The 14,088-nt window shown below is 40.8% G+C and overlaps 4 protein-coding genes across 5 annotated transcripts; 2 read left to right on the top strand and 2 right to left on the bottom strand.

The window, feature by feature from the left end:
- Window positions 1-58: 58 nt before the first annotated feature.
- LOC108117423 (40S ribosomal protein S14a-like) lies at window positions 59-1,153 on the bottom strand. 2 transcript variants are annotated; one of them, XM_017229834.2, is made up of 3 exons: window positions 1,022-1,153; window positions 419-683; window positions 59-359 (listed from the first exon to the last, which is right to left on the bottom strand). In XM_017229834.2, the coding sequence occupies exons 2-3, from the start codon at window positions 653-655 to the stop codon at window positions 141-143; spliced, it is 456 nt and encodes a 151-aa protein (XP_017085323.1). In that variant the 5' UTR covers window positions 656-683; window positions 1,022-1,153; the 3' UTR covers window positions 59-140. The 2 variants fall into 2 exon arrangements, with proteins under 2 accessions (XP_017085323.1, XP_017085325.1); XM_017229836.2 differs by having other exon boundaries at window positions 1,018-1,120.
- A 421-nt stretch (window positions 1,154-1,574) lies between these two features.
- Window positions 1,575-2,570, bottom strand: LOC108117422 (40S ribosomal protein S14a). The gene is made up of 3 exons (XM_017229833.1): window positions 2,481-2,570; window positions 1,985-2,244; window positions 1,575-1,924 (listed from the first exon to the last, which is right to left on the bottom strand). Exons 2-3 carry the CDS (start codon window positions 2,219-2,221, stop codon window positions 1,706-1,708), a joined length of 456 nt encoding a protein of 151 aa, XP_017085322.1. The 5' UTR covers window positions 2,222-2,244; window positions 2,481-2,570; the 3' UTR covers window positions 1,575-1,705.
- Window positions 2,571-2,749: 179 nt separating this feature from the next.
- Window positions 2,750-4,397, top strand: LOC108117420 (dehydrodolichyl diphosphate synthase complex subunit DHDDS). The gene is made up of 2 exons (XM_017229831.2): window positions 2,750-3,573; window positions 3,834-4,397. Exons 1-2 carry the CDS (start codon window positions 2,917-2,919, stop codon window positions 4,077-4,079), a joined length of 903 nt encoding a protein of 300 aa, XP_017085320.1. The 5' UTR covers window positions 2,750-2,916; the 3' UTR covers window positions 4,080-4,397.
- A 301-nt stretch (window positions 4,398-4,698) lies between these two features.
- On the top strand, window positions 4,699-13,960 carry LOC108117425 (ATP-dependent RNA helicase dbp2). The gene is made up of 4 exons (XM_017229838.2): window positions 4,699-5,208; window positions 5,718-7,245; window positions 7,563-9,344; window positions 9,403-13,960. The coding sequence occupies exons 2-3, from the start codon at window positions 5,731-5,733 to the stop codon at window positions 8,919-8,921; spliced, it is 2,874 nt and encodes a 957-aa protein (XP_017085327.1). The 5' UTR covers window positions 4,699-5,208; window positions 5,718-5,730; the 3' UTR covers window positions 8,922-9,344; window positions 9,403-13,960.
- The last annotated feature ends 128 nt before the right edge of the window (window positions 13,961-14,088 follow it).

Here is a 14,088-nt window from a genome sequence, read left to right as displayed (position 1 = left end):
TAATACGTTGCCACTGGTCAAGTAAAGAACACCTGAGCCCAAAACAAGCCATTTCCACTGCATTTACATTTTTTTATTTCTACATTAATATTTCATAGTATAAAAAAAAACGCAGCGTCAGAAAATATTAGCCCATATTTTTACAGACGACGACCACGGCGACCTCCCTTCCTTCGGGTAGAATCCGATGGGATGGGGGTAACATCTTCAATACGGCCAATCTTCATGGACGAACGTGCCAGAGCACGCAGAGCAGACTGGGCACCGGGTCCGGGGGTTTTGGTCTTGTTGCCACCAGTGGCACGGAGCTTGATGTTCAGAGCGGTGATTCCCAGCAACTTGCATTTCTCAGCCACGTCCTGGAAGAGATTACACATATTTATTAAATAGCTTATTAAGGATAACTCAAACTGCTCACCTGGGCGGCCAACATAGCGGCGTAGGGCGAAGCCTCATCACGATCGGCCTTCACCTTCATGCCCCCGGTGACACGAGCAATTGTTTCACGGCCGGAGAGATCTGTAACATGAACGAAGGTATCGTTGAAGCTGGCGTATATGTGGGCGACTCCGAAAACGATCTCGCCATCTCGAACTTGGGGTCCCAACTGGACTTGCACCTCCTCCTTCTGAACTTTAGCCTTTCTAGGTGCCATTCTGATAAGTCCGGTCGTCGATCAGCAACTGAAAGAACAGAAAACACTCAATTTTTAATTGCCGGCTCAAGTCGATAAAAAAAAAAAACAAATAAAAAAAATAAATAAAAAAAAGCAGAAAGCAAACAATTTATTTTAGATACACCCACACCGTGTTAGATCTAAGACTAATCGTTCCATAGGTAGTAATTTTCACCAGCTTCGGAATCGCATTGTTTTTGCCGCTCAATTTGCAAATGGCAGTGAAATCATAAAATTATGGGTGGGGGCACAAAATCACAACCGAATTTATTCGGTGAATTTCAACTGCCTCCTTTAAAATATTTTACTTTCCCGATTAAAATACAAATTTGCTAACTTACAAACCTCTAAAAAAATGGCAAAATTTAAAAAAATCAGGCACGTGTCTAGAGTTAAAACACAAAATTGCCTAATTACGACCTCTCCGGAAACGCAACGAAAAGAAAAGGAATGAAGAAGAGTTGCCAGAGGTGAGCAGAAAATTAATGTGGCTGCGTTCGCCCCGTTTTGCTGTCGTGAATATCGTGCTGCGAGCGAACTGAAACCGCTTAAGTTGTCTCAATTTAAAAACAGAAACATTCGTTAGGTAGTTATGCGTTTTGATTAAGGCTAATTGTGCCGCAATAATATATATATAGAAAATAATCTTTCACGAGCTCATCTTGACGTTAAATATTTATTTACTATTAAATGCTTTCTTTCTTTGGCTGCCTGCGGAGATTTGCTGGTAAACACCCAAACCTCTTGTCCAGTGAACTTTTAGCTACAAAACCAATGTTGCAACTCTGCAACTTAAAACTGACTATATTGATAACTATTACGCTAAGTCTTTTAAAATTACTTTAAACAGCTTTTACATCCCAAAACAGACACGTTTACATTTAAAAATGCCATGGAATCATTTACATAATATTTCCTGGTTTATTACAGTGCATCTATGCACACAAACAGAAGAACTTTCTTATCGCATACACAAATGCAGTAAATTTCGACCAAAAACCTGGGTTCCTGCTCTCCAGATTTCACAATTTACAGACGACGACCACGGCGACCGCCCTTCCTGCGGGTGGAGTCCGAAGGGATGGGGGTAACATCCTCAATACGGCCAATCTTCATGGACGAACGGGCCAGAGCACGCAGAGCGGACTGGGCACCGGGTCCGGGGGTCTTGGTCTTGTTTCCACCGGTGGCACGCAGCTTAATGTGCAAAGCGGTGATTCCCAGCGTCTTGCACTTCTCAGCCACATCCTGAAGGATATTAAAACCATTAGCTATGTTCTCACTGTACTAGATTGACTGCTAACTAACCTGGGCAGCCAACATAGCGGCGTAAGGCGAAGCCTCATCACGATCAGCCTTCACCTTCATGCCTCCGGTGACACGGGCGATGGTCTCACGGCCGGACAGATCAGTAACGTGCACGAAAGTGTCGTTGAAGCTGGCGTATATGTGAGCCACACCGAAAACGATCTCGCCATCGCGAACTTGGGGTCCCAGCTGGACTTGCACCTCCTCCTTCTGAACTTTAGCCTTCCTGGGAGCCATTCTGGTTATTTGTCGATCAGCAGCTGCGGGAATAGCAAGGGAATGCACATTTTAGCCATACTGGCACTTCACAAACAAAAACAAATGCGTGCGCACAAACAAAACAAAAATGTAAAAAAAAACAGTTGCAGGGCAGTTTTTCCAATTGTTTTCATTTTACCCTTTGAACACTCTTAAGGGATCACATTTTAAAAGTCTTAAAAGAGCTCAAAGTAGGGTTTTTTTAACAAAAATGCAGGAACAAAAATTTATGACGAACCACTTGCGTGAACCGGATATCAAAAAAGAAGGCTGTCGTAGATGTCAAAATAACAGGGTTGTATAGTTCCAAATATATGGCGATAGTTAATCGATAAGATAAGTGGGGTTTCAATCCTAGGATGGATTTTAAAACGCCGATGGTTTAAGTCTTTACTAAAAACGAGGACAAGAAATTGATCGATGGTCACATTATTTATTTCGTATGGTTTGAGTCTGGGATATTAGAGTACTTATATTACTGTCACTATGGTATGTTGGTGGTTTGTGCCTCGGTTGTGTTTATCTCTTGATATCCTGGTTTCATTCTGGATTTCTTGACGTGTTAAAACTGTCACACTGATTTATTAGAACTCTAATCACAAGACAGCAAGAGGCCAAAATAAAAATATTAAATTTCCGATCGAATCTGAATACCCAAAGACAACCCAAAGGCCATGTCGTGGGTCTCCGATTACAAGTACACGTGGACGGAGCGGTTTGCGATGCGGACGCTGCGCGCCTGTGGCCACATTCCGCACCACGTAGCCTTTGTGATGGATGGCAATCGGCGTTTCGCCCGCTCGCAACAGATAGATAAGATTGAGGGTCATTCACGGGGATTTGAAAAGTTGGCGGATTGCCTTCGCTGGTGCTTGGATGTGGGAGTTCGCGAAGTGACCACTTTTGCTTTCAGCATCGAGAACTTTAAGCGTTCCAGCGAGGAAGTGGAGGGACTATTTAATTTGGCCAGGAAGAAGTTTGCTCGCCTGCTGGAGGAGACTGCCCGACTGGACGAACATGGCATTCGCATTCGGGTGATTGGGAACATCGAACTATTGCCACTGGATCTACAGAAACTGGTGGCCTCTGCCATGTTGAGTACAGAGCGCAATGATAAGCTCTTCCTAAACGTAGCCTTTGCCTACACGTCGCGGGACGAGATCACGCAGGCGGTGGAAACTGTCCTGCGGCACGGTAGCCAGGATCTTAGCGCCGACGACATCAGCGAAAGGTTGCTAGAGGAGTGCCTTTACACGCGACATTCGCCGCCACCGGATCTGGTGTTTCGCACCTCCGGCGAGACCAGGTTGAGCGACTTTATGATGTGGCAGGTGGGTCTAAAAGATACTACCAGGAGCAGATAGCACTACAGTCATTAGAAGTTACTCTCTTTGTTCTTTGATCACCATCAAATGCATTCTGACATTCAAAGAATACTGAATTTACATAGGTACTTAGAACCATAATAGCGTTGTTAATTACAGGGACAAAGAACAAGTTGAAGAACATATTATTGCTTTAAATATTTATTGAAATATTATTCTTCAAATAATGAAAATTATTTTACTTAATGCCTGTTTATCATTTCCAGCTAAGCACCTCCGTGCTTTACTTCAGCAACGTCCTATGGCCGCAGATAACGTTCTGGCACTTCCTTGCCAGTATTCTGGCATACCAACGTGACCGATGGCAGCTAGAGGACTTCCGGCGAGCAGAAAGGATGCAGAGCGTACAATTGGCCAAGACTACCGATTTCTACAGTGAGAGGGTGCAAAAATTTCTGGCCACCATCGACGCGGACCGACGGAAACTACTTGTCCGACTGGCTTCCAATTAACGCCCTTAACTCCCTCCGATTTCTGAATGTCGATGTATGTGATATGAGTGGAGAATAAATTCGTGTAAATACCATACATTTATGTACGTGCAGCTGCAATGGCCTGTCTCCTTAGATTTTTACATTTGTTAAATATTTTGTTCCGTTGGAGTTTTGTCACTTTAATGCACTTCTGCAAGACGTTAAACTGATTTATGGCCGAAATGTACGCTTACCTAGAATATATGTAATTTTTAGTTTTAAAATACGTAACATAACGAGTTGGCCTTTCTTTCGATCAGTAAATTACAAAAATAAAGAAAAATAAATATGTTTTAATATTTTTAGTCTGATTTGTACTTCAACTAATAGTGATGCTAAGAGTTTTGGCATACCCATTTTTGAATTGAATTTGAAAACTTTTTAGTAATCGGTGTTGCCAAACTACTAGGAATATCGGTAGTATCGTAAAAATAATGATTTTGTTTCATCAGTACTTAAGATAGCCCAATTTTTTTTTTTAATAATCAATGAATTTATTTAAAAAGCCATGCATATAATATAATTGGTACTTAGCTGGTATTTACAAAAGCTGATCTGGTATATAGTGGTATTTATTTTTAGGCGTATCGGACTGTATTTTTCATAGATATCGACGCGGTCACACTGCAATTTTACTGCAAACGCGTTTTTTTTTGTTGTACAAATCTAAAATACAAGAATTAGAATTAGATAAATCGCTCCTAGTGTTTAACGAAGTACACCTTTAGTTAGCTTTACGGTCAGTTTCCCGTGGCGAAGGCGGCGACAGTAGCAAAGTAATAGCAATTAATTACAATTACCTCTCGGCAAAAGTCGAGCAAAGCAAAAAAGAGAAGTTTGCAAGAGGCGTGTGAGCGTGACGAAGAGAGCGACAGTGAGAGAATAGAATATTGAATTAAACGGGACAGGAGAAACGGATCGAAACTCAGACTAGAGCAGGGAAAAATCTAAGAGGCTTTGACAACCAAAACCCACAACCCAACTGGCCGGGGAACAAATGTCAAATTGCGGCGCATAAATACATTAATTTAAAGCCCCCCGCACAAGTCAGGCTCATACAAAATTACACACACACATACAGGCAGCAGTTTGTCGCAACAGGAATAAGGTGAGTGCGTGTTTGTGAGGCGTGAAAATGCAGTGCACTTTTTAGAGTGATTTTTTGTAAGTTGGCGTATGTACGAGTTCGCATTGTGCTCTCTCTCGGTCTGTGGTCGGTGCACTCTGCCTGTCCCTCTCTTGCGCGTGCTTTCGCTCTCTCACTATCGTTCTAACTCTCTTTCTCTCTGCACGTCTTTTGTGCATTTGGCGATGCTGTATTGATTTTTCGGTGGTGGTTAGTGGGTGGGTGGTAAAACCGATCCCCGCCCTATGCCTGTCAAACTCAAAAATAAAAAAAAACACCTCTTCTTCCACCATCAAAGCAACCCTTTGCCCTAAAAGTCAAAAGCGTTTCTTTATTTATATTTACACTCCATAGCGGCAACATAGTGAGAGCGAAGAGATACAAAAGTGCAAAGTCTTAGTGTTTGTGGTAGTATAGTAGTGTGTGTTTGTTTCTGTAGTGGCGCGGTATTCCCGTGAAATTTTGCTGATCTTTTGTTCATTTCTCGACAGGATTCAACACACGATGTATGCCGGAGCATATGCACCCAACGCTGGCGGCGTTCAACAACACACGGGCGGCGGTTACTATGGCAATGGTGCCGCCGCAGGCGCTGGTGGCGGAGGTAATGGTGCCCCACGTCACGAACGTCCCTTTTATCCACGCAGTAATTTCGCCGGCGCTGCCGGTGGAGCGACTATCAATGGAACAGCCGGAGCCGCAGGTAGCATGCACTTTGGCCAGCCGTACGGCGTGATGACCTATGGCATCCAAAACGGTTTGGGAATGGGAGCAGCCGGTGCCGGTGGCGGTAATCCGTATCGTCAACAAAATGGTGTGGCTTTCGCTGGAAATGGCCTTGGAGGAGGTGGTGGTGGGGGAGCTGGATCTGGCGGTGCTGGTGGCTATGGTGGACCCCGTGGCAAGAATCCCAATTACGCACAACGCTACCAGAAACCGCACAACGGCGGCGGAGGAGGTGGTGGCTATCAGAGCAATAACTACAATGCTGCGGCCTTGGGCATGCTATCCAAGGAAGAGCGCGCCGAGATCCAACGCGAAAAGGCCAAGAACCCCGGCCGAAATCTAGTTAAGCCAAAGTGGGAGAACCTAGAGCCGTTCCACAAGGATTTCTACAACATTCATCCCAATACGCTGGCCAAATCAGAGCAGCAGGTAGCCGATATACGACGCGAACTAGAAATTACTGTGTCGGGGAACGAGTTGCCCCATCCGGTGGTTAGTTTTGAGGAGAGCTCGCTTCCGACCCATGTCATTGAGGAGATGAAGCGCCAGGGATTTACGAAGCCCACTGCCATCCAGTCGCAGGGATGGCCCATAGCCTTAAGTGGCCGTGATTTGGTGGGCATTGCCCAAACCGGTTCCGGCAAGACGCTGGCCTACATGCTGCCGGCCATTGTGCACATTGGCAATCAGCCGCCCATATTGCGCGGCGAGGGTCCCATTGCTCTGGTGCTGGCCCCTACTCGGGAGTTGGCCCAACAAATCCAATCGGTCGTGCGCGATTATGGACATCTTTGCAAGCCTGAGATCCGTCACACTTGTATTTTTGGCGGGTCGTCAAAGGTGCCGCAAGCACGAGATCTTGACCGCGGCGTGGAAGTCATAATAGCCACTCCAGGGCGACTGATTGACTTCCTTGAAAATCGCAATACAAACTTACAAAGATGCACCTATCTAGTGCTGGACGAAGCCGATCGCATGCTGGACATGGGTTTCGAACCCCAAATCAGAAAGATTATTGAACAGATTCGTCCCGATCGTCAAGTCGTCATGTGGTCCGCCACCTGGCCAAAGGAAGTGCAGGCCCTTGCAGGCGACTTTTTGAACGATTATATCCAAATTAATATTGGCTCGATGAGCCTGTCGGCCAACCACAACATTCGCCAGATCGTTGAAATCTGCACCGAGATGGAAAAACCTCAGCGCATGGTGCGCCTGCTTAAGGAGATTACCCCGAGCAACAATTCAGCTAACAATGGCAACAAGATCATTATCTTTGTCGAGACCAAGATCAAGGTGAGTTAATAAAATTGTTTTTAAAAGGAATAGAAAAGGGAATTCTTGATTTACTTGAAAATTATTCCACAAGACACGCACATTCTTAGTATAATTCAGTTTAAATTTTTGATTACAATATCATATATCGTACAGAATTCCTTTGTAAATATCGAATATTTCCTGACTTGTTTCAATACTTAAATGGCTGCTAGCCCGCGGCAGTAAAATGTTTGTGACTAATAAAAAATCGATACTTGTAAACAGCAGGAATTTTTTAAGTTACTAACTTCTTAAGTTCCCTATTAATTCCCATCTATTTCCTTGCCCTCATCTAGGTGGAAGACATCTTACAAATCATTCGTACCGAGGGGTACACTGCCACCTCAATTCACGGCGACAAGACACAAAATGAACGTGATTCTGTGTTGAAGGATTTCCGTAATGGCAAGTCTAATATTCTAATTGCGACCGATGTGGCCTCACGAGGTCTTGATGTGGAGGACCTGCAGTACGTTATTAACTATGATTACCCCAATTCCTCTGAGAACTATGTGCACCGTATCGGACGCACTGGACGGTGCCAGCAACTGGGTACTGCCTACACTTTCTTCACACCCGACAATGCCAAGCAGGCTCGTGAGCTTATTTCTGTACTCGAAGAGGCTGGCCAGACGCCGTCTCAAGCTCTTTTGGATTTGGCACGTTCGATGCCCAGCTCGGGAGGATATCGCGGCAACAAGCGTTGGAACAACAATGGCGGCGGAGATCGCAATACTGGCGGTCACAATGGCGTTTATCAGCAACGCAACAATAACCCGTTGAATTACCAGGCGGGCAACAGCTATAACAATAACCGCGGAGGCCCACCAACTGGCTACCAGCAGTATGCCGCTGGCGGCAATAACTATCAGCAGAATGGTGGTGGTGGCGGTGGAAATTGGAACCGCATGAACCAAATCGGACAGGATGGCGCCGGCGGTCAACAGCAACGAAATGGCAACACCTATCGTCCAAGAACTCCGTTCAACAATGGAGGACCACGTGCCATAATGGGCCACCAAGGCGGCGGTGGTGGAGCAGGCGGTGTGGGTGGAGCGGCTGGTGTTGGCGGTGGCCCCCAGGGACACATGACGGCCCAGCATGGAGGTCAGTACATCCCACAGGCGTACCGTAGCCGTGGACAATTTGTGCCGCAGGGGGCCGGAGCCGGTGGAATGCCACCACGATTCCAGCAGTATCCAAAGCGAGAATACCAACAGCAGGGAGTGCCCCACTATGGCCAACAGGCTGTGCAGCATCAACAGCAACAACAGCAGGTGCAACAGGGAGGTCAGCAGCCCAAACCGCCCAAGGATGATAGTAACAAATACGCTCCACCGCCGCCACCGGCTGCTGTTACCACTTCGCTGGTTCATTACACGCCAGCCAATTCGCCACCGATTGCGGCTGTAGCTGCTGCAGCTGCAGCAGCAGCCGGACGTGCCGCAGCTGTGGCTCCGGCTCCCGGAGCTGCCTACATGTACGATGCTGCCGGTGTGCTGACGACAGCTGCAGCACCGGGCACCAATCCTTATGCCAATCAGTTTAGCATGCCGGCCACTTATTATGCCGCTCAACATCACCAATTTGCACCAGCCGTGGCAGGACCCGGGCCAGGACCTGGACAGACCATAGAGCAGGCAGGACACCAATAAAAATGCATGCGCTCGGAAAGAATAAAAGTGGATAGTGGAGAGCTACAACAGCAGATTTATCAATAACTTTAAAAAACAACAGCAACTTCACCAACGGCATGGACAACAAACAATTAACCATTACCCACAGTCATGAAATCCCAATGCACACGATCAGAAATGAAAAAAGGATATAATTTACAAACATATAAGAGCGGAGTTGCTCTTTAAATTTAAAGCGAAAAAATTGACTTTGTTTTCTCCCTACTACTAATATTAGTATTTATTGTGTTCTCTTTCGCTCATTGAAGCATTTGCAGTTTGTGTTTGCGATAAAATTTGACCTACAACCCCCCTTTCCTACCCAATCCCCTTAACTCTCCACTCGACTTTTCATTCGTCACTGTTCTTTGGACAAACAACCTAAAACATCAATAACCAGGGGTAAGTTTCCGTCGTATTTTAGTTATTCATTTATAATAGACTTTTCTTATCCACACAGACATCACACGGATCATCGACCTCGTAAATATCCTTTTAAGTTTTCCAAAAACAAGGTAACACGAAACAAGAACACCTCGAAAGTGAAAAAATTATTGTAGTTCTTAGGCTTTTCGGCATCAACACACACACACACTGACAGTTGCATGTTTCTCGAATGTTTAAAAAGAATTAAGTAGGGCTATTATTATTTCTTTTCCGCCAGGCAAACACAAGCAAAATTAAAACTAGAAACAAACAGACACTGTTACTAATTATGTTATATATATATATATATTCATCTGTACACGAAGCTAAAAACAAAACTCACTAGCACGAAACCAAAAAAAAAATGAATTCGAAAATTGTCAAGAAAAAAAAAAGAAGGGATCGAAAAAAACCCTTTTTACTAACTTGGTTGGTAAGAAATGAACGGTTTGCTTATAATAACACACATTTAAAAACATGTTTAATTATTTTATATACATATAGCCAAGCAAAATTTGCAACAAACAATTACAACAAAGGGAAAACTGAAGAAATTCTACACAAATTCCATTTAAAAAAACGCAGCTAACGGTTGAGATATACAAATATACACCTATATTTTGGCCAAATCCAAAATAGGAGCAAAAAAAGGGATGGGCAGCGCTGCTTTGGTAGGAAGTATGTTAAAGGAAGACTAACAAAAAAGAAATAATATTTAATCAATCGATAATAATAATGCAATTGATGCAATGGGAGAACATTTACACAACCACCCCACACAAGCACACACCCAAATCGACAAACACACACACACACACATAACACCACAAGGACAGGCAAATTTACAGTTACCATTTAATTTCCCATTTTTATACATATATGTGTATACTAAATATATGTATACATATGTATATTCGAGCTTGATTTTTAATGAAGATTAAAATAAAAACTCATTTTGTTTAAGACACGTTATAGAATTCTATAAATAACCCCCCTTAACACAACATTCGCATAAATTAACGAGGTTTTTTCAAAAGTTCTATGCAAATACTTGAAAAAAAAAATTAAAATTACAATTAAATTTTTCAATTATTCCAAGACAAAAGAACAGAAGCAGTTGAAAATGAAAAGAAAGCGAAAAAAAGAAAAGACGCCACATTCATCCATAAAGACAAGTAAAGCGAACATGAAACAGGAGGAATAGCATGTGGAACACTAAACCTGGTTAGAAGATCGAATAATGCCAAGCAATGCCACACGAAAATAATGATAATAATAATACAGCAAACATAATGCATACTTCTGACTATTCCAAAAAGCTCTTTTCCGTTTTCCCCATTCGTATATTCATTTTTTTTTTTAATTTTCTGTCAATTGCGCCCTCTTCCAAATACTTTTGGTCAGAGTTCAGTACAAGTGAATAGATAGTAGTAACATTTATTGGCAGCTCCAGTTATATAGTTAGCAGTAATATATCCAAATATCGTCTGTCCAAGCAGTTGTCCAAGTTGTTGCAAGCAGTGCGTTGTCCTTCGCCACGGGAAAGTACAAAAAACCGAAGAAGTTTGGAAGACGTAACGGACACAAGGGAATATTCTACACAGCAAATTGTGTGAAAAAAAGAATACACAAGCAAATAGATGAAAGTCATGTAGATTATATTATATATATATATATACATATATATATTTGTTAGCCGTTTGGGGAGAGTGAAAGAAACATTTTAGTAATTTCATTATTTTTTTTTTATTAGTTTTCTACGTGTACGGTTTCTTTTTAGTAAATACAAATCTGGGAAAAAAAAGGGACTATTTATATAGTGTACATCGTCAACACAAGGATCTCTTTTTAAAGCAAAAGGGGGAAAACTCGAAAACTTTTTTATATAGATCTACATATATAATTCATAGAGAAGGAAGTTCATTTTTTATTTTCATTTCAATTATGTAAGTTTTTTCCGGGGTCTTTAGTTTTGTTTTTTGATATATATTAAACATTATTGGAAATGGAAACTACAAATAAATAATATTATTTTTTGTACCTACTCTAGGCGTATATATACGCAAATTTACCAAGTGAAATAACGTTTTAATTTCTTTTTTTTTATAATTTTCTACTTTTTAATTATGATTTTGATGCAACCGAATTGTGATGATGTGATAGACTTATATAAACAAAACGAAAATACAAAAATACTAATTAATAACCAATTTAAATGAAGTAAACGCAGTGCCCCCAAAAAGGCCAGGCCAAAAAACACTGAAACTGAAGCAGAGACAGCCAAAAATGAAGCTGTATCTGAATCGAAATCAGTATCTGAATCAGAAGAGGAATATGAATATATGTTATGTATTTGTATTATTGTCGTTGTCGTTGTCGCTTATAGACAATGTCTGATGTCTAAAATATAATGTATTATGGATGACTTGAGGCATACATTCTTTTTTGAAGAAATAAAACTACAGAGCGCGATATTTGTATTGTATTTATCTATAAGTTGTTGTGTACACACTGCGAAAAACATACAAACCAATCAACAAACTAAAAAAAAAAGCAAAAAATACGGAAACACAAAATCAAAACAAAAAGAGAGAAAAAAAGAGCAAAAGAAGTTGAAACTGATAAAATTTAAGAGTAACTGAAACCGAAAACTTCGAAAAAAAAGAAGGGAAAAGTGAACAATTCTTTTTCCCCTTTTCACTTTGGAGGAAAGCCCTTCGTTTAAGTCCTGATCGATCGCTCTATCTCTCTCAGCCTCCGCCCCACCCCTTATACGATATATTTCTCGCTCGCAGTTTCTTCTTAAAACGATAGATTTAAAACGATAGAAATTCGCAAATACATATATTTTTGAAAGTATAGAATTGCAACTTTTGAAAAAATGTAACCAAAAATAAAGACGAAAGACTAAAGCCAAAAACAAAATGAATTCAATTGTTTGAAGCAAGAACAAGCGAATAACGGAGAAACGAAACGAAGTGCCGTTATTTCGATAGTTTGTATAGTTTTTTTATTTTATTATTTTTTTTGTTTCGTTTACTTAGAGAACTAAAATCGTTTCAAACACAAACACACCTAACACAAAGGCGTTTTGCTTTAGTTTTTGTTTTTGCACTTGTTTAACTTTTTTATTTGTTTCGTTTTAAGCTTTTCGTTGGTAAACCAAAATATATATGTGTATGTATGGACATACATGTGTCAATATCGATAAAGTCGATAAAGTGAATGCATTTACCGCTACGGTGCGTCCCGCACAAGTGCCAATAATGCAGAAAAAATTCCCGCACACACCCACTCACTCACACATAAATAAACATACACACACAGAGACACATCGAATTCACCCAAACAAAATTTTTTTTATAGAGGATACAAACACAAAACGAACTTTTTACATATGTATTGCAGTGGGAAAAAAGCAAAAGGACCTAATACAAAAATCCTATATTGTTTACTGTACATACAAGACCTACAGAAAAACAAGCATACTTTTAAGCGCCAAAGTTAGCTGTTTTTGAGGGTTATAAAAAGAAACTATAAAACACCAGATTTGTTGGGCAATATCATTCAGCATCAGCCAGATCATATGTTATAAGCTAAATTTTGCCTTCGGCAGACGGAACTAACTTAAAAATAATAAAAAGAAGTTTAAACCAAAACCCATTGTGATAACAGCTGCGTAAACGAAACACGTTAGAACCTTACTTGTATTTCGATAAAACGGGACACCCAATGAGTCCTAAATAATACAAAATTCAATCAAAAGCAAGCAAGCCAACAATTTATCCAAACTAGTTTTTAAACGAATACAAAACTCACCTAGCCGCACATACACTTATTTTATTGATTTGAAAAGGAGGAGAACTTTTCTTGATTTTCATTTGTTGTGATGATCAATGCAAATTTTAGCAAAAACAAAACACCAGAAAACATACATAAATGCAAATTCTAAGCCATTTTGAAGGAGCGTGCATTTAGAACATTACATCAAATAATATTTACACTTGCATATATTCAAAGCAAACCATTTGAATAAATTCTAAATATTACTATAGATCACTAACACAAATTGCAACTGAAGAATTAGTTGATATATATCGATGCATATGTATATATTCATATATGCATACAAAGTTTATGCAAATTAATAAACGAAAAGCAAAGCAAACGCGTTTGATTGAATGTTTGCAGCTTAAGCTAAGTTAGCACACACAATATTATATTAATTATTACTGAACGATATAGGTATGCATTATAATGCATATACATATTTATAATGCACCGCCTTCCCCTTTTTTTTTCGTCGCAAAACACAAGAAAACCGATACGGAAGAAGGCCGAAAACTAACGGAGATAATTAAATTTTAATCAATTTACCTATCTTATACTAAGTTATACGATCCCATAAACACAACCCCGTCCTCATTTAGTAATTGGACAACCCAAATTTCCCATCGTCCTAAATCCCAAAATGTTAAACACGAAAACGTAAAAAAACGCAAATTTATGAAATATGTAACGGAAATCTTTACAAGAAGCGAAATAGATATCTTCTATATAATAAATAAACGCCAACAAAAATCACTTTTAAATTTAAATATTTTTTCTCGGATTTGTTTGGGGTTTTGGGAACTAGATTTAAGTCGAATAAAACGGAAGATCAGATCAGAATAGTATACGTTGAGAACTAGAGAAGTAGTAAAAACGCACTAGATTCAAA

Source organism: Drosophila eugracilis, unplaced genomic scaffold (genome assembly GCF_018153835.1).
Source record: "Drosophila eugracilis isolate 14026-0451.02 unplaced genomic scaffold, ASM1815383v1 contig_2147, whole genome shotgun sequence".
In the NCBI taxonomy this organism is placed as follows: Eukaryota; Metazoa; Arthropoda; class Insecta; order Diptera; family Drosophilidae; genus Drosophila; species Drosophila eugracilis.
Note: the sequence above shows the minus strand (reverse complement) of the source record. Positions and strands in the feature narration are given on the sequence as shown.

Bases quoted from the DNA above. Each gene is read 5' to 3' on its own strand.
- LOC108117420 (XM_017229831.2), top strand. From the start codon at position 2,917: ATGTCGTGGGTCTCCGATTACAAGTACACGTGGACGGAGCGGTTTGCG. The intron at 3,574-3,833 runs GTGGGTCTAAAA...TATCATTTCCAG, and splicing joins GCGACTTTATGATGTGGCAG to CTAAGCACCTCCGTGCTTTA.
- LOC108117422 (XM_017229833.1), bottom strand. From the start codon at position 2,221: ATGGCTCCCAGGAAGGCTAAAGTTCAGAAGGAGGAGGTGCAAGTCCAG. The intron at 1,925-1,984 runs GTTAGTTAGCAG...AATATCCTTCAG, and splicing joins CCGCTATGTTGGCTGCCCAG to GATGTGGCTGAGAAGTGCAA.
- LOC108117425 (XM_017229838.2), top strand. From the start codon at position 5,731: ATGTATGCCGGAGCATATGCACCCAACGCTGGCGGCGTTCAACAACAC. The intron at 7,246-7,562 runs GTGAGTTAATAA...GCCCTCATCTAG, and splicing joins TTGTCGAGACCAAGATCAAG to GTGGAAGACATCTTACAAAT.
- LOC108117423 (XM_017229834.2), bottom strand. From the start codon at position 655: ATGGCACCTAGAAAGGCTAAAGTTCAGAAGGAGGAGGTGCAAGTCCAG. The intron at 360-418 runs GTGAGCAGTTTG...AATCTCTTCCAG, and splicing joins CCGCTATGTTGGCCGCCCAG to GACGTGGCTGAGAAATGCAA.